This window comes from Hydra viridissima, unplaced genomic scaffold, assembly GCF_058129835.1.
Source record: "Hydra viridissima isolate aposymbiotic clone 2 unplaced genomic scaffold, HvirCarnegie_v1 scaffold_9, whole genome shotgun sequence".
Lineage (NCBI taxonomy): Eukaryota > Metazoa > Cnidaria > Hydrozoa > Anthoathecata > Hydridae > Hydra > Hydra viridissima.
Window position 1 is genome coordinate 1559820 of NW_028324308.1, and position 26630 is coordinate 1586449.

Consider the following 26630-nt stretch of genomic DNA (forward strand, 5'->3'; position numbering starts at 1 on the left):
TTGGTCTTCGACCCAAACTCTACTCTTACTACATCCCTGAAGAAATAGATGATCAAGAACATAAAAAATGCAAAGGTGTTAAGAAGTGCATTGTTAAAAATCACATCACTCATCAAGACTACTACGACTGCTTAATGAACAAGACAGAAAAACTCACCACCATGAACGTCTTCCGATCACGTCATCACGATGTCTACACCGAAGAAATCAACAAAGTCGCACTCAGTGCTAACGACGACAAAAGATTCATCTTAGAAGACGGAATTCACACCTTGGCTATCGGACATTACAAAACAAGGCAATAAAGAAGAACAGGCATCTTGAAGAACTGGTATAGAAATAACATGATTATTTTTATACTTCTTCTTGATTTTTAAAGACGACTCTTAAGTATTGGTTTTGTCATGATATGAAGTGTTCACCATTTTTTATGCATCCTTAAGTATGGGAAGGGGTCGATGTCCTGGAACCGCCTTTTGACTATATATAACAAACCTTCTAATATGATTAAATTAAATTTTTAGAACTAGGCAAGATTATTTTAGTGCATTACACAATGCTTATAATTTTGTTGTTTAGTGGTTTGGTTCTGAGATATAGCACGATTTTTCTGCGCCTATTACGTCAATTTTTCTTGGAGCTACCCATATCTTTTTTTCAACATTCTTACCATGAAGATATTTTGACAGGATCATCTCGGCATAAGCTGTACCAAGACACGATTGTAAAAGAAGTTTTTTTTAAAAAAATCCGGATCACATTAAGCCAAAGGGTCTCCAAAATATCTTTTTTTTTGCCTTTTTTTTACAAAAAAGAAGTTATTAAAAAATTTTCAAAGATATATGGAATCCTAGAAAAGATATACGGAATCCTAGAAAAAAAATCTTAAATTTGGTACAACAGGATCAAACGCAAGAAAGCTTGCGGATGTTAATAACCGGCTGTATTTTGAAGCTGCTTTCCTTGACTGAATGATATTTGCTCATAATAAATGTTAAACATCTATAAATATGTCTGGGAATTTACGTTTGTCAATAATACTAGGCTTTAATAGTAATACGGAATTGTATTTATGAAGATATGGTAAGGAAGAAATCCTCAAAATATGAATAGAAATATTTATTTAATATTTCACTGGAATTATTTACGAACGTAACTCGTTATTAACAATTATATATATTTTTAAATAAAAAACAAACAAAAAAAAAAAAAAAATGATTTCATTAATATCAAAAGCAAATTAAAAAAAAAATTGAACTGATCCCATGGAAAGAATAAAAAATATTACAGGTTTTTCTAAACATTGTAGCTCATATTTTATAATCATTTTGCAGAGGAAACTTTGAAAATGTAAGAACTGTTACAAGTTGTAATACCAGAATGGACTCCTGCGTTAACTGCATTTAATAATAAAACTTCGTTCATAAAGTTTTAAACTTTTAAATTTCTTTAAAGCGAAAAAGAAGAAAGAAAAAAAACATAACATAATACTCATTATAAATGTTCATTTGCTCACTAAATATTTTTTTTATTCGTCTTTTATTTATTCATATCAGAATTCACCCAAGAAAAATCCCCTTTGCAAATTTATTCTTCGCAAATGAATCCCTTAAAAAATTATAATATGCCCCTAAAAATTATAAGCCCTTGAGAAATTAACAACTCCCCGACGAAACAATAATTTAAAATACAGCCACCCGTAAACAAAATTTAAAAAAATACAACCCCCCGTACACAAAATAAAAAAAAAGAATAGGTGGATTTTTTCAGAAGAAAATTGAACAACGATCAGCATGATGATTTTATATTGTGAGGGGGGAAAACACAAGAAATTATAAACATAAATCCTCGATAAGAGTATGATGAAACTTTTTTTTTACTATTATTATTTCAAAATTACTTACAAAAAATTTTTATAATTTCATCAAAACGTGCTGTTGACGCTGAAAAATATATTAATAAAAAAATTTTCGTCAAGAACTATTCTGTAGCATTCTCCAAAAAGAGAAAATCTGATCTTTTATTTGAAACATCTCCTAAAATTCTCCGTTGTTTGAAATAAAAAACGTCAAGATTTATAACTCAATTTATTGCTAATTATTAGTAATTGAAATAATAACTCCTCACACGCGTTGACGTTCGAACTAAAAGCATGTTTTCGGTCATTGTACTAACGTTTGATTGATGCGGCTGATATATCATGCTGATATTATCAATTCCATATTATAAGTTTTTATTTGAAGCATTCGTTTAAAATGCCTAATCATGCGAAAGAACATGGTGACTTCGTTAAATTTTTTACATTTGCTGCTTTAGGAAAGGCAAGGATTTAAGATCAATGATTTATGAAAGACTGCTAAAACCTTATCAAAATTATATTTTGGAAAGATTATTTAGCAAATAATCCAGACCTTTCCACCATCCTAAAATTCCAAAGAAACTGAGCAAGTGTGACACAGATGTGTGCAAAGATTTCAAAGGTTCAAGTGTCCACAAAACTATTATATTGGGGTTTTTGCCTTTATTGAGCAAATGATACCATAATTTGCGGATAATTTTGGATAAATTGAACATTTCTTCTTTAGATTACACAGCACTGAAGATTCAGCTTGTTGAAAAACAAACTGCAACATCAAAGCACCCTTATCTGTTTTGCATGACCTCATCTGTTTTGCATGGCCTCATCTCCTAAAGTTCAAAAAGCGGATCAGAATGCTCAGAATGTCTTAGTGCAGATTGTACGAACGATAGGTGGCTGATGGTGTTAAATTAAAAAAAACAAACAGTACTCATTTTAAAGACAAAAATTAAAAAAGTAATAAAACTCTGTTTGGTGTTGTAGACAAAGTTTCAAAAGAGATTTTAAAAAATTGCTTTAAAAACAAGTAATGTAGGTTACAATTTGTTAGCCAATATATATTGTTATCCAACCAAGGGGAGCTTTGTTTGGAAGGCAATTCTTGCAAAAAGTTGCTTAAAAACCCAGATAACTTTGAGCTATTTTTTCAGGAGTCGTGTCTTGAAATTCCCGCTGTCTAATACATCAAGAGCTTAGAGATTTTTAAAAAATAGTCCATGGTTATTTAGGAAAATCATTAAACTCAACATATCTCAATTATTTAGATCAGCTCCTTACGAGCTGTTGAAATCTAAGGGCTACATTTCCTTTGAAGGAATTCTAGTCGTAGTTCTAGGCACTTGGCCGGGCGGGGTTTAGTTAGCTCCAATTACCCAAGTCATTCTCATCCGACACCAGTATCATCATAATTAAAACTTGAATCCATGCCTGTTAATTATCTATCTTGAACTATAAAATTCTTAAACACTCCCCAAAAGTATGTCATTTTTCTTTGTTGTTCCCAGTACAAAAATTTATTTTTTATATTTTTTGAATGAGGAAACTTTTTTTAATGATTATCCAAAAAAAAATTCTCCAAATGTGTTGGTCGAATTCTTGTATTTTATCACTATTCGTAGCTTTTTCTTTTTTTTTTTTTTCTTACAAAACAGTAAAATGGCTTTTGAACATTCCATAACTGCCAAGCTTTTGTTTCTGTTTTAAGAAAATCTTAATCTGCTTTACTGTCTATTGGATCCATCAAATCTTTTTTAAATCTTATTAGAGAAAAAATAAAATCTTATGCCACGAATATTCTTATTGCATTCAAAACACGTACCATAATCAAATGCAAGCCATATAATCAGCACTGAGTTCCCCTATTTAATTTTGCACTTTAGTTGCCAACATTTTTGGTGAACTTTTTTGCACAGTACACATGTCATGTCACTTTATTACAGTTGGTGTGATAAAATAACAGCTGACTATTTTTTAGTTACCTGTGCACGAGTAAATAACATAATTTCAGAAATTATCAATCACATTCAAAGTTACATTTTAAATATCCGCTCACATTTCACTGCCTAGTATTCTAAAACCTTGATAAAAATTATGCTTCATATATATATACTTTTAAACTACTTCGAATACCATTTACCCAAGATGTTCAGTAGCTAAACCAAAAAACCTTGCCGCCATATCTATTAAACAAATAATTTACTTTCTAGTGAATCTATCTATCTAAAAGTCAATCTAAACATGGCCCTAATATAAGTATTCTAATAATGTTCAAATCATAATCTTCAATATTTGATGACATTACATCACATAACAAAGTTTATGTCTGTTGATTACAAATCAACATTTGTGCTTAAGGTATGCATTTTCACCAGAACTAATGAAATAACTAATCTATATAAATATAATATGTACGAGTGTAACAAATACCTTTGTTCTGCACATTTCTTTTAAAAAAACTACAGCTAAAGACTAAAGCTTTTTTTCTTAGAGAAAAAGAAAAATCTTCAAATAGGCTGAGTCCTAATTTTATGTTCTAAAAAGCATTTTCAGATTTTTTTTTAATTGTTTTTTTTATTGTATTTTTATTGTATTTTATTTTATTTTATTGAATGAGAATTTTTTATTGCATTTTTAAACGTTAAATTTAATTTTTACTTTCCTTTAATTACGCAATTTCATTGAGGATAGTTTTGGTGTATAAATTTTAGAATTTAAGCGGAGGAGAGTATTATGAAAAGAAATAACATTGAGCATTTAAAAATATATTTAATGTAAGAAATAAATAAGAATGACATTGAGCTCTGAGAATAAAGTTGAGCAAATTAAGTCTCGTGGTTTTAAAATTTTTTATACTTTTTTTAAAATATAAAATTTGCATACTCTTTTAGATAATAAAAGCGATTCTATAAAGTGATTGACAGGATGAGTCGTCTAATGTTAAATTAGAGGAACTGCTGATGAGAGTAAATCACTTTTATGACTTTCCACACAAAAGCAGAAAAAGAAAGATGAAAACTGTTTTATAATCAAATCCTTTTTAGACTAAACAGATTTAGTAAAAGAAAGAGTGAAGATGCATTATTTCCAACTTTCATCCAAAAAAGGAAAGAACAACAAAAAACATTTCATAATGTCTATCAACAATATTAATGTGAGCTTCTCTTGACATTTATTTTATGCTATCGTATTTTTACACTCTTAATTTTTGAAACATGATTTATGAGACCAAATAAAAGATATTTTCTATAATTTGTACCAAGAAATTTCGGGAAGTATGATATTGACAAAGGTAAAAGCAATCCATTTCTATGATACAATTTAGAAATATGGAATTAACTTCCACATGACTTGCATTTAAAAAAAAAAAAGAAAAGTTCAAAGAAGTAGTAGTTATATAGTTACTATTATATATTGTATTTTATATAGTTATTATATAGTAAATTAAAGTTATTGTTGATCCTGAAAGTTCAAAGTTTCAGCAAGATATCTTTGAAAAGTAATAGATTGTTAAAAATTATAAATATATTCCCTGAGGCTGACTGTTATTGTTCCTATCACCTAAAATCAGTCTCGCAAACAATTTTCTGATCAAAAAGAATGTTTTTTATAGGACGTATTATAATTTTTTTGTAAAAAATTAATTTTACAAACTCAGAAACTTATCTCCGAATGTTAAGGGATATTTTTGTCTTTGCCAAAAACAATAAATCTTTTCAACATTAATTTAAAATTAGCAATAATGTTGAATTGTTTAAGTATCTCCATTTGAAAGCTGATCATACACATTATTAGTAGGTTAGTTTAAAAATACACACTTTGCTGAACATTAATCTTGTACTGAATGAAATCCATAATCGGATTTTAACTCATGTTCAGTTTTGAGCCAACTAAGAACACCCACTTTGTTTTGTGACTTATCTCTCCAAAATTTTATTTGACACTTAATCAATGTTAGCTTTTGTAAGTAAACTTTATTTTTATACATTTTTTAGTTTACTTTATTTCTGTATTTATTTCATCAAATTTAGGTCACATTTTCTGAAAATGACGTGGATAATTTTGAAGTTATTTCTAGATTTTAATGTTGATATTTAAGTCAAAATGTGAAAAATCACGATTAGCAGATTTTTGTGCAGAATCAACAGTTTTTTGTGAAAATTTAGATATTTTTAAAAATTAGAACTTTTTTCTGAAGAATTAGCAATAGCTTTTGATAATTTAAAATATCATTATCAGATGGTTTTTTTAATTGTTAACAATGATAAACAGTATCATTTTTTATTAATTTACATATTTTGTAACAATTTATCTTTTTTTTGTACTAAAGTTTTGCAGCATTATGATAAAGATTAAAGCCATTCCATGATTATGTGCTTTGTTTATTTCACCTTTTAAAATTATTTTTATTATTTGAATGTATCAATTAATTTACTCTAGTTGAAATTCTAATATTTAAGCAGCAAATCCACCTTTGAAGTTTTTTAATACTTCAATAATCAGCCTAAAGTTTAACATTTTTTGATTTAATCTTTTTAAATTGTTTTTTATAAACCTTAGAAAACCTATTGTGAAACTTGTAGTAAATGACCCTCATTTGAAAATTCATAACCTATCACCTTGCAATTTAACATGACCGTTAAATCTTTTTGTTTTTAACATTTTATTTTGCAGTCACAAGAGATTAAATTCCTCACATAATAGAGATTTTTATAATCATCTTTTCACACACACATAAAAAAAAAAAAAAGTAAAAGTAATCCAACACAAAATGCTATAATCCTGCCTTGTGATTATATAACACAGTCCAAGTTATGATTAACCGTAACCATCATCAACCTTTTTTCATATTCACCAATTTAATACAGTGACAACCGTTTTATATTCTAAGTTCTGCAACTATTTCTATGTTCCTTTAAATTTCTATAGCATTTTCACTAGATTTACGTTAATTTTAAAGAGCTGGTATTTATTTATTGAGAAAGTGTTAACCATTGAAATTTTTGATTTGTAATAAATGCTTACCCTCGAAATCAATTTCAAGGAAGATAAATTTTGAAATTAGAGAATTTCAATTCGTGTTGTATTTCTTTATGTTTCTTTGATTTTCTTTCACTCTAACAAGATTCTTTACAAATAGGCGTTAACTTAAGTGAACCTATTCAGCTGTAAAAACTTATGAGTATATCAAGAAAAATCCCATCATAAAAATGCTAGTCGAGTTGTTTAAAATGCCCCAAGTACAAAGTTTTCAAATACTTTTAGACTATTAAAAGTTTTAAACAATTTCGCTGGACAAAATACAACTGAAGTTTAAGGTGCTTAAATTATGTAAAGTAATACCGATTGATCATTGGTGATTGGCTTTTAAATATCCTAGTGATTGGCTTAACAGCCTTTCAATAAACTTCACGCATAGCTGAGTTCTTTTTTAAATAAGTAAAACGGAATATATCTTAGATAGCCTGAACGTGCATGCTTATTTGACGTTATTAAATTTTTCTAAAGAATTGTCGTAAATAGTATTTGATCGAGAATTAAAAGTTATTAACTTTTAGCTTGAAAATAATGTCAAAAACGTGTGTTGTGAAACAGTCGCCATCTTGTGCTATTTGCGAGAGCTTTACGGTATTTAAATGTAGCAGATGCAAAGAAATCTTTTATTGCAGTCGACCCCATCAGATCCTTCATTGGAATACCCACAAATACGAGTGTATTATTATAAAATCCTTCAAAAGCAACGGCGCATTAGGACCGAAGGATTGTTTCATTAACTTATTGAATTTAAAACACTACGACGAAAAAATATGCCATATTTTAAACTCTCTTGTGAAAGTTGGCGTTTGTGTAATTGATAACTATTTTCATACTGACTTAGCACACTGCATTCTTGTTGAGTTGGAGTCATTGTATTTACGCCCTGACGCGTTTCAATTGCCAGTAGTGGATAAAAATACACTTTCCTACAGAAGTGACTATATTGCGTGGATGGATAACGTCAATCATTCACGTTCTTCACTTTTGGAAGTAGAAAGATCATTTGATATGTTAATACATAACTTGACGACGCATAAAAGTTTTCCGGTTGTTAACTATAAAATTTATCAAAAATCAAAAATGCAATTATCTTGCAGTTTTCCTGGTAACATTGGTTACAAAAAACACATTGACAACCCCTGCAACAACGGGCGACTTTTAACCTGCACGTTTTTTTCTAACATAAATTATGTCAGAAAGTTACATGAGGGCGTCTATAGGTTTTACGTTGAAACCAACACCAAGGTTATTGACGTAGAGCCAGTGTTCAACCGAGCTGTTATATTTTGGTCCGACAGCCGCATTATTCATGAATGTTTTCCTTCAAAAATACCTCTTTTCTCAATAACAATGTGGTATTTCAACTCTCCTCTGCTGGAAGATTCTCATCCTCGCACGAGGGCTCTCATCAATAAACAAACGAATGTTTTTTAGTAAAAAAACAATTACATTTACACTAATGTTTTGTCACAATTTAAATTGCAACAAAAAAAAAAGCATCATTTGAAGATGATGCTCATGAAATTGAGGGAATCTAAAAAAAAGATACACTGAGATAAGTTCTTTTTCTTCGGCAATCTTTTTCGACATATGAACAATGCTCAGAGCAACATATTCTTGATCCTAAGGGAATTGGAAGATGAAACTACATCAAGCACAAAAAACTTATAATTTTTAAATAAAACACCTTATGACGTGTACACCTTATAAATGTAACACTTAAGACCTAGGCAAACAACCCAAGGATTATGACGGGAAATAACCCAAGATTTATAAAGGTAAATAACTCAAGAAAATGTCGGAAAACATCCTAAGAATTATATTGGTAACTAGTTCTAAATTGGCAACATAAAATTCATTTTAATTTTATCTTATTTGCCTAAAAATCCTATCAACTAATAATAACTTTTAAAGAAGGCGAAAAATTTCTTGCTGAATACTTCTTTTCTCTTCGTTTTTCCTTTATTGCTGAATGAATTATGCAATATACCCCTAAACCAGCTTCCTGTAGACTTCAATTTAAATAAATAAAAAGAACTCTAGTGGAGAGTTCCAGACGCAGAAAAAGTTTAGAAAATAAAAATTTGTTCTCATGGTTACCGACACTTATTTCCTTTTTCGATTTTTTTCTTTTTCCGTCTGATTAACCAAAATATTTTGATGTTTTATTTCAATCCCATCAGCCTTTTCAGTAATATTTCTCTTTTATTTAAATCTCAAAAGCTAACTTTTCCCCCTCAGAACAAGAAAAACTAAAAAATCACGAAAAGAAATTTTTTTTATAGAAGCAGAGTAAAAAAGCAAAAACAATAAAATGGGAAAAAATCCTCACACGAGAAACTGTGATTTGAAATTTACAAGATTATTCTTATGATCACGTTACAATTCATGTTAAACCACATCACCATTTATGTTAGATAGGTTACCATTTATGTTAAATACGTTACCATTTATGTTAGATACTTTACCATTTATGTTAGATACGTCACCATTTATGTTAGATACGTCACCATTTATGTTAGATACGTCACCATTTATGTTGGCAGACTTTTAATTTTGCGTCAAGAAATGTTTCAATACCTAGAACTGTAATTAAATTTGCTATCAAACATGTTTTTTTGTTTTTTTAAATCTTATATGAAATCATTGTATAAACAATCCAATTATTGCATATATGATAAAAAAATAAATAAAAAAATCAATTGAATACAGATATAAATAGATGTTTGAAAATAAATAAAATTCATATAAGGTTATCACTATTCACTTATCTTATAACCTGTCATTCATTTGGCAACTATTTTAGGAATTGATCTAGAGATTTGAAAAAAGGGTGTTTTGATAAAAAGCGTTTGGTTTTATCGCACTTTTTAAAAAAATATATACTTCCACACCGAGCCACTTTAAGCATTCAACCAATAGATCTTCAGATTTTTTGAAATTTGATTGGGTTAAATTTACTCTACCAAAGACAAATTTTCAAGTCAAAAAGTCGACTGGTTGTCTAATGATTGTTTTTTTCTTTTTTTTTTTTTGCTTAAAACTTTTGTAATTTAGAGCAAGTTAACTAGTGATCGACCGGAACTGGTATTTCGCCAGAACCGGAACCAACCCGAAAATAGTTTTTATTAATCCTAACTGGAACCGGATCAGAAAATAAACCCAAACCGGAACAGGAACCAAAACCGGATCCGAAAATCAACAATTTTTTAAAAAAAGTTAGCTCTAGTTTAAACAAAACATCAAATTAATAAAAATAATTAAAAACGAAATCCAAGAACTGAAAGATTTTCTTGACAAAAAAGAAGTTTTTCCAAATTTTAAAGGAGTCTGTTTCTTTTGTTTGAGAGAGTGTATAGCTATAGAAAATAGTCTTTCAACATTTGTGGATGCTGGAGGTGGTGATAGGTATTTTTTTGCGACTTAAATAAATGCTTACTTGATTTTGGTATTTGCATTTTCTTCATAGTTTTTCCAAAACCCAAGGTATTGACAATTCAAAAATCGTTTAACTTTTCTTTCATTCTAGAAGATGAAAGCGCATTTGGCTCTGTTTGAGATTAACTTTTGACAATGTGCAAAAAAGATGGGTTTTTTTCATTGTCACCAGACAGAATTTGAGTTTCAGGAGCTAATTCATCTTCAAAAAGTTCAAAATTGTCCGTTTGGTTGCTGACAGTGTTTAGAAAAAAAATAACGATGAAAGACATTACAAGATATGAATATTAGTTTAAAACTAACTTAAACAAGAAAATTAATTAGTTTTCAAACAGAACTAAATCTTATTTAGATTAATTCTCAAGTTAAACATCTAGTGAAACAAAAAAATTTTAAAATTATTTTTGTTAAAATTATAATAACGCAAAAATGCTAAATAAAGATTTATAATATCTATTTTCGGTAGTATTTTGAACCGAAAATTCGGTTGGAACCGAAATCTTGAATATATCAGGAGCCGAAACAGGAATTTCGGTTCCGGCAATAATTTGGGCCGGTGTAGCGTTTTTAATTTACTGCCATTAAAATTTTACTGCGCAGCAAAATTCCAACGTAAAAATTTTACTGCGCAGTAAAATTTCAACGTTGGAATTTTACTGCTATCGTTATTTTTTTACTGACTTTTTTAATATACAGTTTCTGGCGTTTATTTTTTTGGCGTTTTCAAGATGTACAAAAATATTAACTTTCATGATATCAGGAAATACTTGAATGACAAAAAGTTTCCTGAAGGTGTAAATGAGAGAGGAAAAAAGGCAAACTTTAAAAGGCAATGTAAAAACTTTGCAATTATAGACAACAAATTGATGTATTGCAAAAAAAAATAAGGGAAAATGCATAGCTTTACATAAAAAAGTGAATCAAAATCTGGCCTGGAAAGTAAACTATCATTTAATGTATGCATTAAATTATAAGAGTTTCATTAAAAGAAAAATTGAAGTACCCTTAGTTTTATAAAACATGTATATTTTTACCCGCCCCTCCCAAAAACTTTAACATCTCTTCTTTTCTTGATGACAGTAAAAAAATAATGAGCGCAGTAAATTTTTAACGTTAAAATTTTACTGCGCAGTAAATTTTTAACGTTAAAATTTTACTGCGCAGTAAAATTATAGCGTTAAAAATTTACTGCGCAGTAAAATTTCAACGGAGTAAAATATTAACATGACACCGGAATAGGAACCGAACCGAATTTCGGTCGATCACTAAAGTTAACCCATCAAAGTTCATTGAAAATCTGAAGAGAAACTGTGTTTAAAACTTTAATCCTATTTAATTCTATTTATAGTTTAAAAATACAATTAAGATTACTTAATTTATATCTATTATGCAATAACAATTTATATGTATATTAGTATAAAAATTATTCAATTCAAACAAGTTCATAAGAGAGAAGCAAAAAAACTTCCATATTTAAAAATAAAAAAAAAACATCTTAAAACTTCTTAAAGTAATAAAAAGTAATTTTTTTATAGTAGTGACTAAAAAAAAGGAAACTGTATTTTTTTTTTTTTATCACTAGATGGTGTATTAATAAAAAAATATCGATCAAAACTGTTATTTTGTTAAAAAGAAAAGAGAAGACAAAGCATTCAAAAGATGTTTCTAGTAAGCCAGCTACTCAATTACTCGCAGAATTGTAAGAAGTTTACAGAATCAACGTCGTTTTGGAAATGTAAAACAACGTTTGCATGCTTCAAGATTGTTCGGAAATATTCCGGTTAAGAAACAATTGGTTTCCTAGTAGAACCGTATTGCCACCTGTAAGAATTGCCGAGTGCCAACTTCACTGAACTAAAAATATTGCTTTAATAGTCTCAAAAGTGACGAGTCAAAGTTTACGTTGTAAAGTTTGACTTCTCACTTTTGAGACTATTCGGTCAAGGATTTAATTTCAAGTATCAACCTCCGGCTGTTCCTAATGACCGAGTAAGCGCTATCCTTTAGGACTGCTTCGGTCGCAAAAAGAATGGTCCAATTTGCCGTATTTACAGTATTCCTTGATCAAGTTAGATACAAAAAAGTAATTGACAAGGTACTATTTGGATACCTTAGCAAATAGTTTAAGATAATTGGCGTTAAACTGGCCAAAGTTTCCAACGTTTATCTTTATGAACGGAATTTTTTTTATTGCATCAGTTATAGTATAGAAAGATCCATCAAATTAAAAATTTTAAAAATAAAAATAAAAAGTAAAAATATTTATTGCAACCATTCTCAAAACTTTTTATTTTAAACTTTTTGTTCGTATTTTAAAACTCTCAATATTTATAACTCCTTTTTGTTATAAATATTGCTATAAATATCCCATGATGTCATTAATTCTAAAACAGTTTTGTTTTACTATTGTTTTGGTTCTTTTTCAGGTTATTGTAACTTAGTAACCATCAAATAGAGATTTAAACTCTCAAAAATAATTCAATTTTTGTTTAAAAAAAAAGTTTAATAAAATAAGAATCCGCATTCAAAACGTAAAATTACGCCGCGAATATCAGCTTTTATTTCTGGATCATGACAAAGGGTAAAAATTGCAAAAATGAGTTATTAAACATTTACAATATATTTATTGAAAACCTTTTTCACACTATTGACACTTCAGAAAACAGGATTAGGGCTTGAACACACTGAACATTTTCGTAAAAAGTTCTTTATGCCAGCACTTTTTTTAACAACTGAGCAATGGAGGGAGTCACCTAAGAGGAAAAGCCTTTGAATGGAGTGGGCATGTGATCCAAGATTTCTTATCTAAACGCAATTTGGTCAACGTCGAGAGATTAAGTAGTGTATTTAACTATACAAAGTAATCTTACTTTTTGAAATTACTAATATTTTGAGAATACTGCGCCGCTTAGAAAAAACATAGAAAAAAAGACTGTAAAAAAGACTGGATCTAGCAAAACAAAAAAAAAACTTTTGTTTTGTTAGATTCAGTCTTTTTTTTATGTTCGTGAAGTAATAATGTAACCGTGGTGCTTAACAAAAGTTTACTAATACTTTCCCATTACAATCTGATGGATTAAAAATCATCTGATTCTTATCAGAAGACGTCTATCTGATCCTTATCAAATAATCTGGTCTTTAAAATGAAATAAACTCCATTTGGTTCTTATCGAAGATTATTCTTATCTGCGGTTATCCATCGGGTTCTAATTAGAGCTTATTCATCTAGCCCAGACCTGACAATTATCCATTCAAAATACTGAAAAAAATTTGCCTGTTATATCGCATTAATATTTTATTGATAATAAAAACGAACTGTAGAAAACACCCATCATGCATCATGTTCAAGAAGATTATAACTATTAATTTCTGAAAAAAACCCGTTTTTAAATGTGGTATCCAGCCGATTATTTTGGTGAAAAATGAAAAAACACCCATCATGCATCATTCAAGAAGACTAAAACCCGTTTAAATGTGGTATCCAGCCGATTATTTTGGTGAAAAAAAAAAAAAAAAAGAAAAATTAAAAAAAAAATGTTTTTTAGACAATTGAACAAAGTTGGACAAAAGTTAGATAAGAAACTGCAAATGATTATTGTTCTGGTGGTTTTTAATGATTTATCTGAGTAGTGTACGTGATTTATAATTTTAAAATTGATTTTTCTCAATTTTTTTTTTTTTTATAAGAAGTCGTCAGAAAACAACGATATCTTAATGAAAAAAACATTATTTTAGCTTCAAATTTTCAGGATATGTTCATTATTAATGCTTTGAGTGCCTGAACCTAAAAAAAAAGTAAAAAAAGGTTAAACGTAACCTACAAATACCATATCAAGTGAGTGTTTTATTGCTAAAAATAGTTTTTTACCCAATTAAGTAAGCCATTTTTGATCATTTAAATTTTTTCAAAAAATTTTTGGTTTAGGCACAAGCTGCACTAGTATACTAGCATTTTGTAAAATTTAAACCTTTAATAATGTGAGGGCGGTGGATTTATTTATTTTTATTATTATTGTTATATTTTCTTCTTTTGCAGTAAAGGCGAAGGGGAATGGGAAGGGGAAGGGGAAGTTTGGGTTTAGTGTTATTGTTGGATTAGGTATATGGAGGTTGGGAGCTAGGTTGATGGTCTGGGTAGTATTTGGTTAGGAAAGGGCTAGGTTTGGGAATAGTTTGGTTAGGAATGGGCAAGGTCTAATCAAAAAGGCTTAACTTAAATTCGCCGTCCTCAGTATATTCTATAATATAAAACTCAACAATTGTTCTATTAATGTGTAATGGTAAGCACTCTTATATTTGTGTGACGTAAGTGTAATGGCGCGGATATACTAAGGTGCGCGGTAAAGCATCAAACTTTTCAATAACAATATTTTACGCATATAGTAATAACAACAATAATATTAATAATCGAAATGTAAACAAAAGTACTTACTACTGGTTCTTCTTCTCTTACTTATTTTTCTTAATAAATATTCTCAAATATTCTCATCAATATATATTCTCTTAAAACTAACTCATGCAAATATCAATAAATCAATACAGATAATAACGCTTATTTAAAGTTACTCAAATATCTTTTCTTACCAATTCTTCTCGTATGTTTCTCTTTAAAATCCTCGTAAATACTTCTCATAAAATTCTCTTTAAATCTTTAAAAATCCTTTTTTCATAAATTCCTCTTATAAATCTCTTAAAACTCTTTTCTCATAAAATCTTCTTTTAAATCTCTTTTCTCATAAAATTCTCTTTTAAATCTCTTTTCTCATAAAATTCTCCTTTAAATCTCTTTTTTTATAAAATCTTCTTTTAAATCTCTTTTCTCATAAAATTCTCTTTTAAATCTCTTACTCTTCTTAACTCTTACTTTGCCATATTAAAACCTCTTCAAAAACTCTTAAAAACTCTCTTCAGAAACTGTCCTCCCAAAAACTGTCTTCTTTTCTTTTTTTTGAGCTTTTTATAGTTTTCGGTTGTTTACCGTTTTGCTACTTATTCATCATTTATTTATATGACAGGTTGAATAAGTTTTCGTGCGTACATCTTTTCTTGGTTGTTGTTATTTTTTCTTTTTCTTTCGCTTTATCGTTTATTCATATGACAAATTCAATAAGTCTCCGTGCGTACTTTTTGTTGGTTGACTCACTCTTTTTTGTCGAATATTATATGCTTGAGTCGGGTAAAACTTAAAGATAATGTTTACAATTTTATCATTTTCCCTCCTCACAATAATGATGTAATCTTAAGATATTTATGTTCTTGGAACGTTAACTTTTTTACCTTTTTTTGCTGAGTCAGCAATTATTTTTTTCAAATTAAAACATTTTTTGCAATACATTTTAGACTTTTATCTATTATACTAGTAATTTACAAAGATATTTATTATGTGTAAAATATAACAAAATAGAAATAATGACTGGATACTACCTTAAAAGAGGACTACAAGGAACTTTTAACCTAACCTGGTTGATTTGAATATTACGGCTACAATTTAAAAAATCATAAGGTCTGAATAGAGCACTCTCAATGGGCATATACTTAATGAATATAGAGTTGCTGTATGAGAGCTGTGAGACAACATTGAACTTGAGTTGACGTCTGCTGTAAAGTATCAAATCTTAACAGACTTGTGATCTTACATTCAGCCCAGGGTTACTGTTAGCATGCTGTTGATGCACCTATGAATGACATTTTTTCAATTCAATGTTTCAAAGTCTGACCATAAACTATAACTAACAACCTGCAACCATAGATGAAACTCAAAAGCATTAGTTATTGCAAATAGTTGAGCAGCATTGCAAATGGTTCGCTGGTTGCAAACTTGATACTTTTTTTTTTATCTAATTATATAAAATCTAAGGACAACAACTGAATATTCAAAAAGGTCTTGCTGCTTAAATTTTCGTGATATTATGAAATCATTAAATCAATTCATTATAACTAAATAATTTGTCGCTTTTAGTTTGTGCGAATGGAATGGTGTTTAAATTGCTAATTTTTTGTAAAATTTACAAGCATAGAAGAAAAACTTTCCCGTTCAAAGGAAACCACACCCAACCACAAGAAAACCATTTTGTCTGTGAGAGTAACATTTTCAAAAATAGTTCGCCATGGTTCCTTAACAGCGGGGTAAACCTTTCTTATATATTTTCAGGAATTTTACATTTGTTTTACTTTTTTGATTACCTATATTTAAGTTTTAAAATGTAACATAAATATTTAGTTTGGTTGCAACTGTTCAATGATTTAGAAAACTTTGTTACTGCTAATTTTACCCATTGTTAAGTTTTCACATTATTAAATTTCAATATTTTAAAATTTAACGTAAAAATTGCGTAAAATTTGCTAAACAACAAAAGTTTTCCGGCCAAACCGTCTTATTTTAATTTCTTCTGCCTTTCAAACTGTAATTTGTGTAGCTCAAAAGTGGGGTTTAAAATTTATTTTAACCAACATCTTAGGAATTTTTAAGGAGAGGATTTAAAAAAAGCTAATCTTCATAAACTAAGGGAGAATATTAATAAAACTTAAAAAAATTGGGATCACTTTTTGTTTTAAAATAACTTTCTTTAATAATGATTTTTGAATTTAAGATAATCGTAAGAACTCCGCTAGGTCCAAAAAATTTCCCGAAAATACCGAACCTTTAAATATTTTTGAAAAAAATGCTTATTTGAAAAGTTCGATAGTTCGATATCAACGATCGGATATTCAGATCGTTCATCAGACCACCAAGCCATAACTTTAAAGATCCTACCTACAAAAAGAAAGGTAGGAAGGAGGAGGGGGATAAGGCAAAACAAGGTTAGAAGTTCCTGCAAATAAAATAAAGAGATTTTTTCTTGTTACTTTATTTGATTGCAGGAAAATATTTTAAACCATTCTGATGTTCGCTGTTCTGTTAAATGATCATTTCAATGCTCTATTGAGATTTAAGTGAAATGCTTTTAGACTAATTCATAAACCCATTTCTTGCTGAATTTTTAAATAAAATTTTTGACTTTGTTTTAAAAAATATTTATTCCTCAAATTTTTCTTAATTTTCAGTTTGGTGGCCAACCTTGCTGCTTTGTTCAAAGGAATTAAAAAAAAAACAAAAAACAACAACAACAACAACAAAATAACTTTAAAGCCCCATTCTTTAAAATAATTTTATGAAAACTCACAAAACGTTTTGAAATGCATATATAAATTTGCTGACTAATTCATAATTTGTATTTTAATGAAAGTTTAAGAAACTTTTAAAATCAAATGTTAAGGAATTTTATATATATATATATATATATATATATATATATATATATATATATATATATATATATATATATATATATATATGAATTTAATATATACCTAAATATGATCTTAAAAATTCATTTCAAATTACAAGCCATAAAATGTAATTAAAGTTATGAAAAATGAATATCAAAGTTCTTTGTTTTAACTACTATTCTTCTTTGATTCTCTTATCTAACACCTTCTTTCGCTGTGTGAACATGTGTGTGTACAAATGATAAAAGGCAGGTACATAAATAAGCATGATAGCATAACAGCTAAAGACATAATCAATACTAAAATTCCATGCATTAGGAAGAGTAATAGAAAAAACACCTGTCTTCCTTGCTAGAGGGAGGGAAGCAATAATGCATATTATCTCACCAAGAACACCTATTGGATAAAGAACAATAAAAAATGAATATCGACACCACACCAATGTAGGTCCAACATTATCCAACAAAGAGCCAGTGTAAAATGAATAACGAACTATCTCTGTTATTGTCCATGCAAAAAGAAGCAGAGGAAACCCGGATGTATCTTTTCCTTCAGCATGCTTCACTAATATACCATCAACAACAACAAACAGTATAAAAAGACGTGAAAAAACTTGTGGTATGGTATTAAGAGCAGAAGAATGAACAATTCCAATCACAGAATGGATTATCTCCAAAATAGCTGCAGCTTGAGATAATTTCAACCAGAATTTGATATCATCATATAAACCATAAAAACTCTTTTTCTCACTGACATAAACCAATGTTTTTAGTAGCACCAAGGTCCACGTCACAACTAAAATACTGTTATAAGCAACAAGATAAACTTTTCTCTTAAAAAACGCTTTGTCCACAGGAGCAGCCAGCTCACTATTATCTTTGATTGCCATTTACTGAAAAATGTAAATTATATACATAAATACATACATATATATGTTTTAATGCTGATTATATATATATATATATATATATATATATATATATATATATATATATATATATATATATATATATATATATATATATATATATATATATATAAAATCAGCATTAAAACTTATACAAGTAATGAAAAATTATAAAGATAGAACTACTTAGAAAGATCAAAATATATCCATCATACTTGAGACAACAGTAAAAAGATCACCTGAGATAAGATGTAGAGTCTAGTTTATGTCAAACGCCTCTTATATCGTCTGATTAGGAACTTCAAGCATTAATTCCCGGAGATAGGAAAATTTCCATCGCAGAGACATTGGTTTAATTTCGCTAGCGAAACGTTTTTCAAATAAACACTCGAAGTGGACCAAAGTAACCATCAGATCCAGTTGTGGTCCTATAGTGAATTTTTTTTTTAAAGTAGTTATCAAAAGTATTGTTAGTTTTGAGCTAAAGCTCACTTTATTTTGAGATATTGCTAAAAGTTGAAATTTAAAAAAAGACAGAGTACTCAACGCCGTTAATGCATGTTCTTGAAAATACACGAATTTTGCGTTTTTATAAAAAGGTTTCACTGTATTTTTTTAGCCCAAATAATTTTTTTTTTTTATTTTTTTTTTTCTCTCTTAGCGCTTTAGTTTGTCTAAAATCAAACAAAGTTAAATTTTTTTAAAATTACTCAAGTTTAGATATAAAATTTTGCTTTATAGTTGATGAACCATATTTTGGTATTAAAATGGTGCTGCTCTCAATGAAGATAAAACATTAAATTGAGAAAACAACTTTTTCGAACAAGTTTTAAGTTATATGTTTAATTTCTAACCAGTCATATGTCTGCAAACAAAATAAAGGTCGAAAAAAATTAGTTATTTCAAGTTTAAAACCTGTTTTTTCCATTTTATATGAAAGTTTTTATTAATATGAGTATGAAGAACACACAAATTGACATACGACTAGTTAGAGTTTTAAAGTTAAACCTCTTAAGGTTTATTTAAAAGTCTAAGCTTAAAATTTAAACATTACTGTGATATGTGCCACCCCTATTTTATAATGCCATAAAACTATTTAACTAAAATTCCGGTCTTTAAATTACCATTTATTAATGTAAACATGTAAAATAGCGGGCAGAATTAAGGTTCTTCACGGAAGCAAAAGTTGAAATTTCGGTAAAAAAAAAAAGTTTTCGAAACTCTATTTTTATTTCGGTAAGTTCGAAATAATTTCAAACTGATTAATTTTGCATCGAAACGATTTTTTCATTTCGAAATTGTCAAATTTGTTTCGAAATATTTTTGCGATTTCGAAATTCTAAAAATATTACCGAAACAATTTTTTACCTTCGAAGTTCTAAAATTTGCTTCGAAATGTTTTTGCGATTTCGAAATTCTGAAAATAATACCGAAACATGGCGATACTTATTACAGGCCTTCCCGTCGCGAATCCGTATTTTTAACTGGGGGCGGACAATCTTACGGAAAATATAAAAAATGGCTGAAAAAATATGCGAGCTACATTATTTTCAGTTAATTTATTAAATTTAAAAGGAACTGTTCCAATGCACAAAGTGTCTAATGCAGTTTTATTAAATGTCATAAAATTTTAATAAAACAAGAAGTAATGAAAAACAACATTTTTCAGAATAATGAATGAGTTTTATTTAAAAACGAAATCACAAAAGAAAAATAAACAACCTTTAAAATAATGCAAAAAAAGCTATTAAAATAATCATCAAATATTAGAAATTGTTATGAAAAATGTACATAGCAATACTTTTTAATGTTTTACAGATAATTTTAAAACCTTTAATGCAGGTTCTTTAGAGGATTTAGGTGAAATAAACAAACAATAATTTTTAAGAAATATGTTTGACAATATAACACCATGTTTCTTTAGCATGTTTAAGTTATAAATATCTGATATCATCATAAATATATCGCACAACGACTTTCTGCATGTCATTTTTTTCTCAATTTCAAAAATAATGTAACAAAAAAAAACCCACTGAACACAGCAATCCAGAGGTACCCTCAATCCACCTCTGTCCATAGTTTTTGTGTAGTCTCCATACAACTGAAAATAAAATGCAGTGTCAGTCAACAATTCATTTTCACTGACATCATCTTTTCTTGTAACATAGCCTGCAATATAAAACAGAGCCATTTTTGTACTCAGTGGCAAAGATGCTTCTAGTTCAGGCAATTGATTAATTATATCACAAGATTCTTCACTTCTAAAATAGCCACATTTTTGACATAAATGCTCAATATCAGTAGTGTAATCTGAAACATCAACTTTTAATTCCAATAACAGTTTAGCTTTTTCAATGTTTAATTTTTCAACAACATTTTGAACAGTTATAAAATATGTTCCGCCTGAACCTTGTCTAAACTTACTGAATGCTTTTTCAATATAATCTGTTGAGAACTCTCCTAACATAACATAAATGAAATTGTTTTTTAACAAATATTTACACATCTCTACTAACACATAACAAGTATGCCAAATTGAAGTACCTGTATCTCTAGTTAAGGATTTTATTCTACACCCTTGTTTACCACTCATTTTAAGAGCCATATCCCCGAAATCAAGTAAATATTGCAAATTCATGTCTAGTTCTTCCGAAATAACTCTTTTACGAGAATCTAAAAATCGAGTGTCGCCATAAATTTCTTTTACACTAACTATTTTCCAGAATTTAGTAACTTTTTCTAAAAAACAAATGGTTTCATTCATATTACAAGGGTGGATAACTTTTGAATAAGTTTTGAGAGCAGCTATAGTTTCATCACAAAACACTTTTAAACAGTGTGAAACATTTTGTCTTTCAATAGGTTTTGGATGTACAGCTACAAAATTTAGTCTAGATAATTTAATTAGCTGATCTTTCTCAAAATCAAATAAACATTTAAGGTCACTCCATTTAGCAGTCATATTTTGATTTTTTTCAAAATGCAATTCCTGTGTTTTTTCTGTTATCCAGTTATTTCTGATACTTTTTAGTAGATGAACATAATCAAAAAGTAGAAAAATCCCACATTTTGTTAACCAAGGTTTTTCTTCAACTCTCTCAAATAAATTAAAAAAAGCTTGATTTGTTCGATTTCCATCACAAATAACTGAAATAACTTTTCCATTGCTAGACTTGATTGAATTAATAACATAGCATACTTGCTCAAACAAAAAAGAAGCATCCAAATGACAGACAGGTATCATTTTGCACAAAAAAGATGGTCCACCTTTTAAACATTTAACCATGATACCCAAAACAGTATTTGCTAACAACTCAGGATTATTTTCAGCTTTTCCAAATAGAGAACCACCATGGTAGAGAAGAAGAGACTTTACATAAACCTCATCTACCAGTATTATACAATTTCTCTGATTCTCCTCTATATTTGAAAATACAGTGCTGATAAAACTAATATCTGAAACATTCTTTGTCCTAGATGTAATTTTTGTCAGTGTTTTTACACTCGGAAGTTTAAAATCTTTTCTTAACTGATTGTATAGACTTCGAGATGTTGAAAAATAAGAATACGATCTGATGATTGTTTCTATACTATAAATTTTTTTACCTACTTCTGATGCATTCATAGATGCAATATGATCTTGTAATATCAATCTTTGATGATCAACTTCAATGTTGTTCAGATAGCGAATTGTTTCTTCCACTCTTGACCAACAATCAAGAGTGGTAATATGGTTTTTAGATAATGAAGAAATAAAGCAACGAACACCAGCATGAAAACTTTCAAATTTAAAATTGCTTGAGATATGAACAGCAAACATAGGTATACAGTTAACATAAAAGGAATTTGATTGGATGTGCAAAACTTCATTTACAACAAAAGTTGTTACAGGACAAAAAAATTTATGATTTTTAATATCTTCACATAAAGAAATGAATGTAAACAAATCACTTTTTAAATATTGTGACAACTCATCACACTTTTCATTTCTGATAGAAGACAACACTTTAGTAGTGGACCTTGGTTTTAAAGGTTGAGTTGGTATAATACTTGATGGAATATTAGGAAAAATTGAAGGAGGTTCGATTGGTCTATCTTTCCCATTGACACGAGCTTTTAAAAAATTTTCTGGAAAATGTCTTTCACAGACAACAGTATCTGGCTTATTTGGAAAATTACTTCTTGGAATTGAATTTATCCAACGATTTCGTTCTTCTTCATTCGAGGGAAGCCTATAAACTCGTACTTTATTTTTAGTGTCATAGTTTCCTCTACATCCAGGAATACAGCACTTTTTAACCATTTTGTGACTATCAACTGCTCTCAAATCGAAGTTTTAAGACTAAACTTTCCGTAACATTGTCCGCCCCCAGTCAAAAATACGGATTCGCGACGGGAAGGCCTGTAATAAGTATCGCCTTGTACCGAAACGATTTTTTACCTTCGAAATTCTAAAATTTGCTTCGAAATATTTTTGCAGGGATTAGAACCCCAAAGGTTCTTTTACAGGGATTAGAACGCTCAGGATAAGATAGGGGTTTGATATTTTGTGACATTTTGTGAAAAAGGGAGAAGGGGGATCTGAAAAGTTTTTTGCGTGACATAATTTGCGAATGACCACTTACGTCTACACGGTGAAATGTTTCATATAAAATATTAGCCCTCTCAAAGTGAATAAAACCTACCTATAGCAAAAGCTACTTAAGTGTTTTTGTTTACAATTTAAATTTTAAATTTTGAACGTAGAATTTTTAAAATTTTTACTATTCAAATTTTTACTTATTAACTATTGAATGAAGATGCTTAAAAGCATCTTCATTCAATAATTAATATGATGGAGGGAGATACTATATTTTAATTTCTAATTTAATATGAAAGGAAAGGGGGTAAATATTTTATTCCGGTGTAGCGTTTTTAATTTACTGCCATTAAAATTTTACTGCGCAGCAAAATTCCAACGTAAAAATTTTACTGCGCAGTAAAATTTCAACGTTGGAATTTTACTGCTATCGTTATTTTTTTACTGACTTTTTTAATATACAGTTTCTGGCGTTTATTTTTTTGGCGTTTTCAAGATGTACAAAAATATTAACTTTCATGATATCAGGAAATACTTGAATGACAAAAAGTTTCCTGAAGGTGTAAATGAGAGAGGAAAAAAGGCAAACTTTAAAAGGCAATGTAAAAACTTTGCAATTATAGACAACAAATTGATGTATTGCAAAAAAAAATAAGGGAAAATGCATAGCTTTACATAAAAAAGTGAATCAAAATCTGGCCTGGAAAGTAAACTATCATTTAATGTATGCATTAAATTATAAGAGTTTCATTAAAAGAAAAATTGAAGTACCCTTAGTTTTATAAAACATGTATATTTTTACCCGCCCCTCCCAAAAACTTTAACATCTCTTCTTTTCTTGATGACAGTAAAAAAATAACGAGCGCAGTAAATTTTTAACGCTATAATTTTACTGCGCAGTAAATTTTTAACGTTAAAATTTTACTGCGCAGTAAAATTATAGCGTTAAAAATTTACTGCGCAGTAAAATTTCAACGGAGTAAAATATTAACATGACACCGGCTCTGAAAAAACTACATTCTATTCAACAGTCATATTTGCTTTTGTTAACAAAATAAAATTAAAAAGATTTATAATGTTCAATCAAATAAAAAGATATTAGAAATACATGGATAAGTACTACTATTTAACTAAATCGACTTTTAGTCGATTAGTAGAAAATCCAAAGTCGATTACATCGACTCCTTAGATTTTTCAAAGTCGACTAATTTCGACTTTTAGTCGATTTAGTCTAAGTCGATAACAACACCAATTTAAACACTTTTTAATTTTAAATTTGCATAACGTAAGTTTAAACTTTAGATTTAGAATTTTTATAAAATTTTATAGAACTTTATAAAATTTTATAGAATTTACATTAAAGTTCGTGCGCTTTTCCTAAATGATATAATTTAAAAGTTATAATATGCAATTCCTTTAAGGCCTGTAACGCACGTGTATGAAACCATTGTTGCAACGTAAACGGCTAATTACTCTCTTGGGATTATTTAGATGAGATTTACAGCGATTTCAAACAGTTATATTTATACCTTAGCAATCTTTTTGTTACATAATTCAAAATTTTAGTTCGAGTTGTTGAGGCAAAATCAAGTTATTAGGTTTTAAAGATTTACTAAAAACACGTGTTTTACAACACATTTTTGGCCATTATGGATAGTAAAATTAAAAAAAAAAATTAGCTGTTTTTTATTTCATTTTAATATAAATTTATTCTCATCAAAAAAAAAAAAATCATAATTTTGATTACTAAAAAAAACAACTTGTTTTCAGTTGTGTGCCACCTTAAATTTACCAAGATTTATTTTGCCATATATACATATATATGTATAATATATCTATATATATTATTCATATATATGTATATATGGCAAATTACTATATATATATATATATAATATATACATACATACATACATACATACATACATACATACATACATACATACATACATACATACATACATACATACATACATACATACATACATACATACATACATACATACATACATACATACATACATACATACATACATACATACATACATACATACATACATACATACATACATACATACATACATACATACATACATACATACATACATACATACATACATACATACATACATACATACATACATACATACATACATACATACATACATACATACATACATACATACATAAATACATACATACATACATACATACATACATACATACATACATACATACATACATACATACATACATACATACATACATACATACATACATACATACATACATACATACATACATACATACATACATACATACATACATACATACATACATACATACATACATACATGCATACATAAATATATATATACATTAATATATATATACATTAATATATATATATATATATATATATATATATATATATATATATATATATATATATATATATATATATATATATATATAATAAAAGGTATACTTGCCGAAACACCCCGCGGTAAATTATTTAGGCACCCGGTTATTTTAATATTATTATGCAAATAAAATATAAGGTATTAAAATTACTTTTTGGAATAAATTTAACTTTCCAAAATTCTTTTTTTTTCTTCTTGTAATTAATTTCACTTTTCGAAATTCTGTTTTTTCTTTGGAAAGTAATTTCAAATTTCGAAATTTTGTTTTTTCTTTCGAAATTAAAATCAGTTTTCGAAATACACTTTTTTTTTTCGAAGTTAATTTCACATTTCGAAATTCTGTTTTTTTCTTTCGAAATTAATTTTACTTTTCGAAATACACTTTTTTTTTTCGAAGTTAATTTCACATTTCGAAATTCTGTTTTTTCTTTCGAAATTAATTTTACTTTTCGAAATACACTTTTTTTTTTCGAAGTTAATTTCACATTTCGAAATTCCGTTTTTTCTTTCGAAATTAATTTGGCTAGTTCGATTATTTTCATAAGTTTTTATAGATTTCGAAAAGAAAGAAGTATTTCGGTACTGTTTTAATCGAAAATTTTCGAAATTTGCAATTTCGATAATGAACCCTAGGCAGAATATAAATTTTTAAAACTTAACATATCATATTGTTTATAAACAAATGTTGCAGACCGGAAAAAAAGTATGATTGTTATCACCGAGAACAAACAAGACAAAAAAGTTTGAGAACATGCAATAACGGCGTTGAGTATTAATAAATTTGCATATTTAAATTTACCAAAAAAATTAACCAATATTTATTAAGCGTCTGCGTATCGTTATCGAAATATCGAAGCTAATCGATTTCTGGTTTTGATAAAGAATTTCGATATGATTCGATACGTCTCGATATGAAATCGGTTAGATATCGTTTGAGTTTCAATATTAGCGATATAATTGTTGTATCGTATTAACGATAATATCGATTTAGTTATCGTTAAAAATGTTTGAAGATACTTTTTTTTCCGTTATATGACAATATTTCTCGAGACTTTTGGACATTTTAGGATATTTTGCATTAGATATAACTAAGTGTTAAGTTAAAAATGTTATTTTTACTTT

At 28.2% G+C, this 26630-nt stretch overlaps 3 protein-coding genes and 1 long non-coding RNA gene across 6 annotated transcripts; 1 reads left to right on the plus strand and 3 right to left on the minus strand.

Annotated features, from left to right (window-relative positions):
• The first annotated feature begins 1867 nt into the window (after positions 1-1867).
• On the plus strand, positions 1868-8826 carry LOC145185485 (prolyl hydroxylase EGLN3-like). The gene is made up of 2 exons (XM_090098326.1): positions 1868-5009; positions 5887-8826. Exon 2 carries the CDS (start codon positions 7424-7426, stop codon positions 8324-8326), a length of 903 nt encoding a protein of 300 aa, XP_089954452.1. The 5' UTR covers positions 1868-5009; positions 5887-7423; the 3' UTR covers positions 8327-8826.
• LOC149883535 (uncharacterized) lies at positions 6548-15399 on the minus strand. 2 transcript variants are annotated; one of them, XR_016455807.1, is made up of 3 exons: positions 14915-15399; positions 9225-9478; positions 6548-8515 (listed from the first exon to the last, which is right to left on the minus strand). It is a non-coding gene; the product is annotated as an uncharacterized LOC149883535 (long non-coding RNA). The 2 variants fall into 2 exon arrangements; XR_016455806.1 differs by having other exon boundaries at positions 6548-9478.
• Positions 15400-17676: 2277 nt separating this feature from the next.
• On the minus strand, positions 17677-18888 carry LOC145186025 (very-long-chain (3R)-3-hydroxyacyl-CoA dehydratase 2-like). Of its 2 annotated transcripts, none has more exons than XM_090096764.1 (2): positions 18746-18888; positions 17677-18491 (listed from the first exon to the last, which is right to left on the minus strand). In XM_090096764.1, exon 2 carries the CDS (start codon positions 18486-18488, stop codon positions 17775-17777), a length of 714 nt encoding a protein of 237 aa, XP_089952890.1. In that variant the 5' UTR covers positions 18489-18491; positions 18746-18888; the 3' UTR covers positions 17677-17774. The 2 variants fall into 2 exon arrangements, with proteins under 2 accessions (XP_089952890.1, XP_089952891.1); XM_090096765.1 differs by having other exon boundaries at positions 18722-18822.
• Positions 18889-20167: 1279 nt separating this feature from the next.
• On the minus strand, positions 20168-22912 carry LOC149883536 (uncharacterized). The gene is made up of 2 exons (XM_090098963.1): positions 21051-22912; positions 20168-20966 (listed from the first exon to the last, which is right to left on the minus strand). Exons 1-2 carry the CDS (start codon positions 22807-22809, stop codon positions 20311-20313), a joined length of 2415 nt encoding a protein of 804 aa, XP_089955089.1. The 5' UTR covers positions 22810-22912; the 3' UTR covers positions 20168-20310.
• Positions 22913-26630: the final 3718 nt, after the last annotated feature.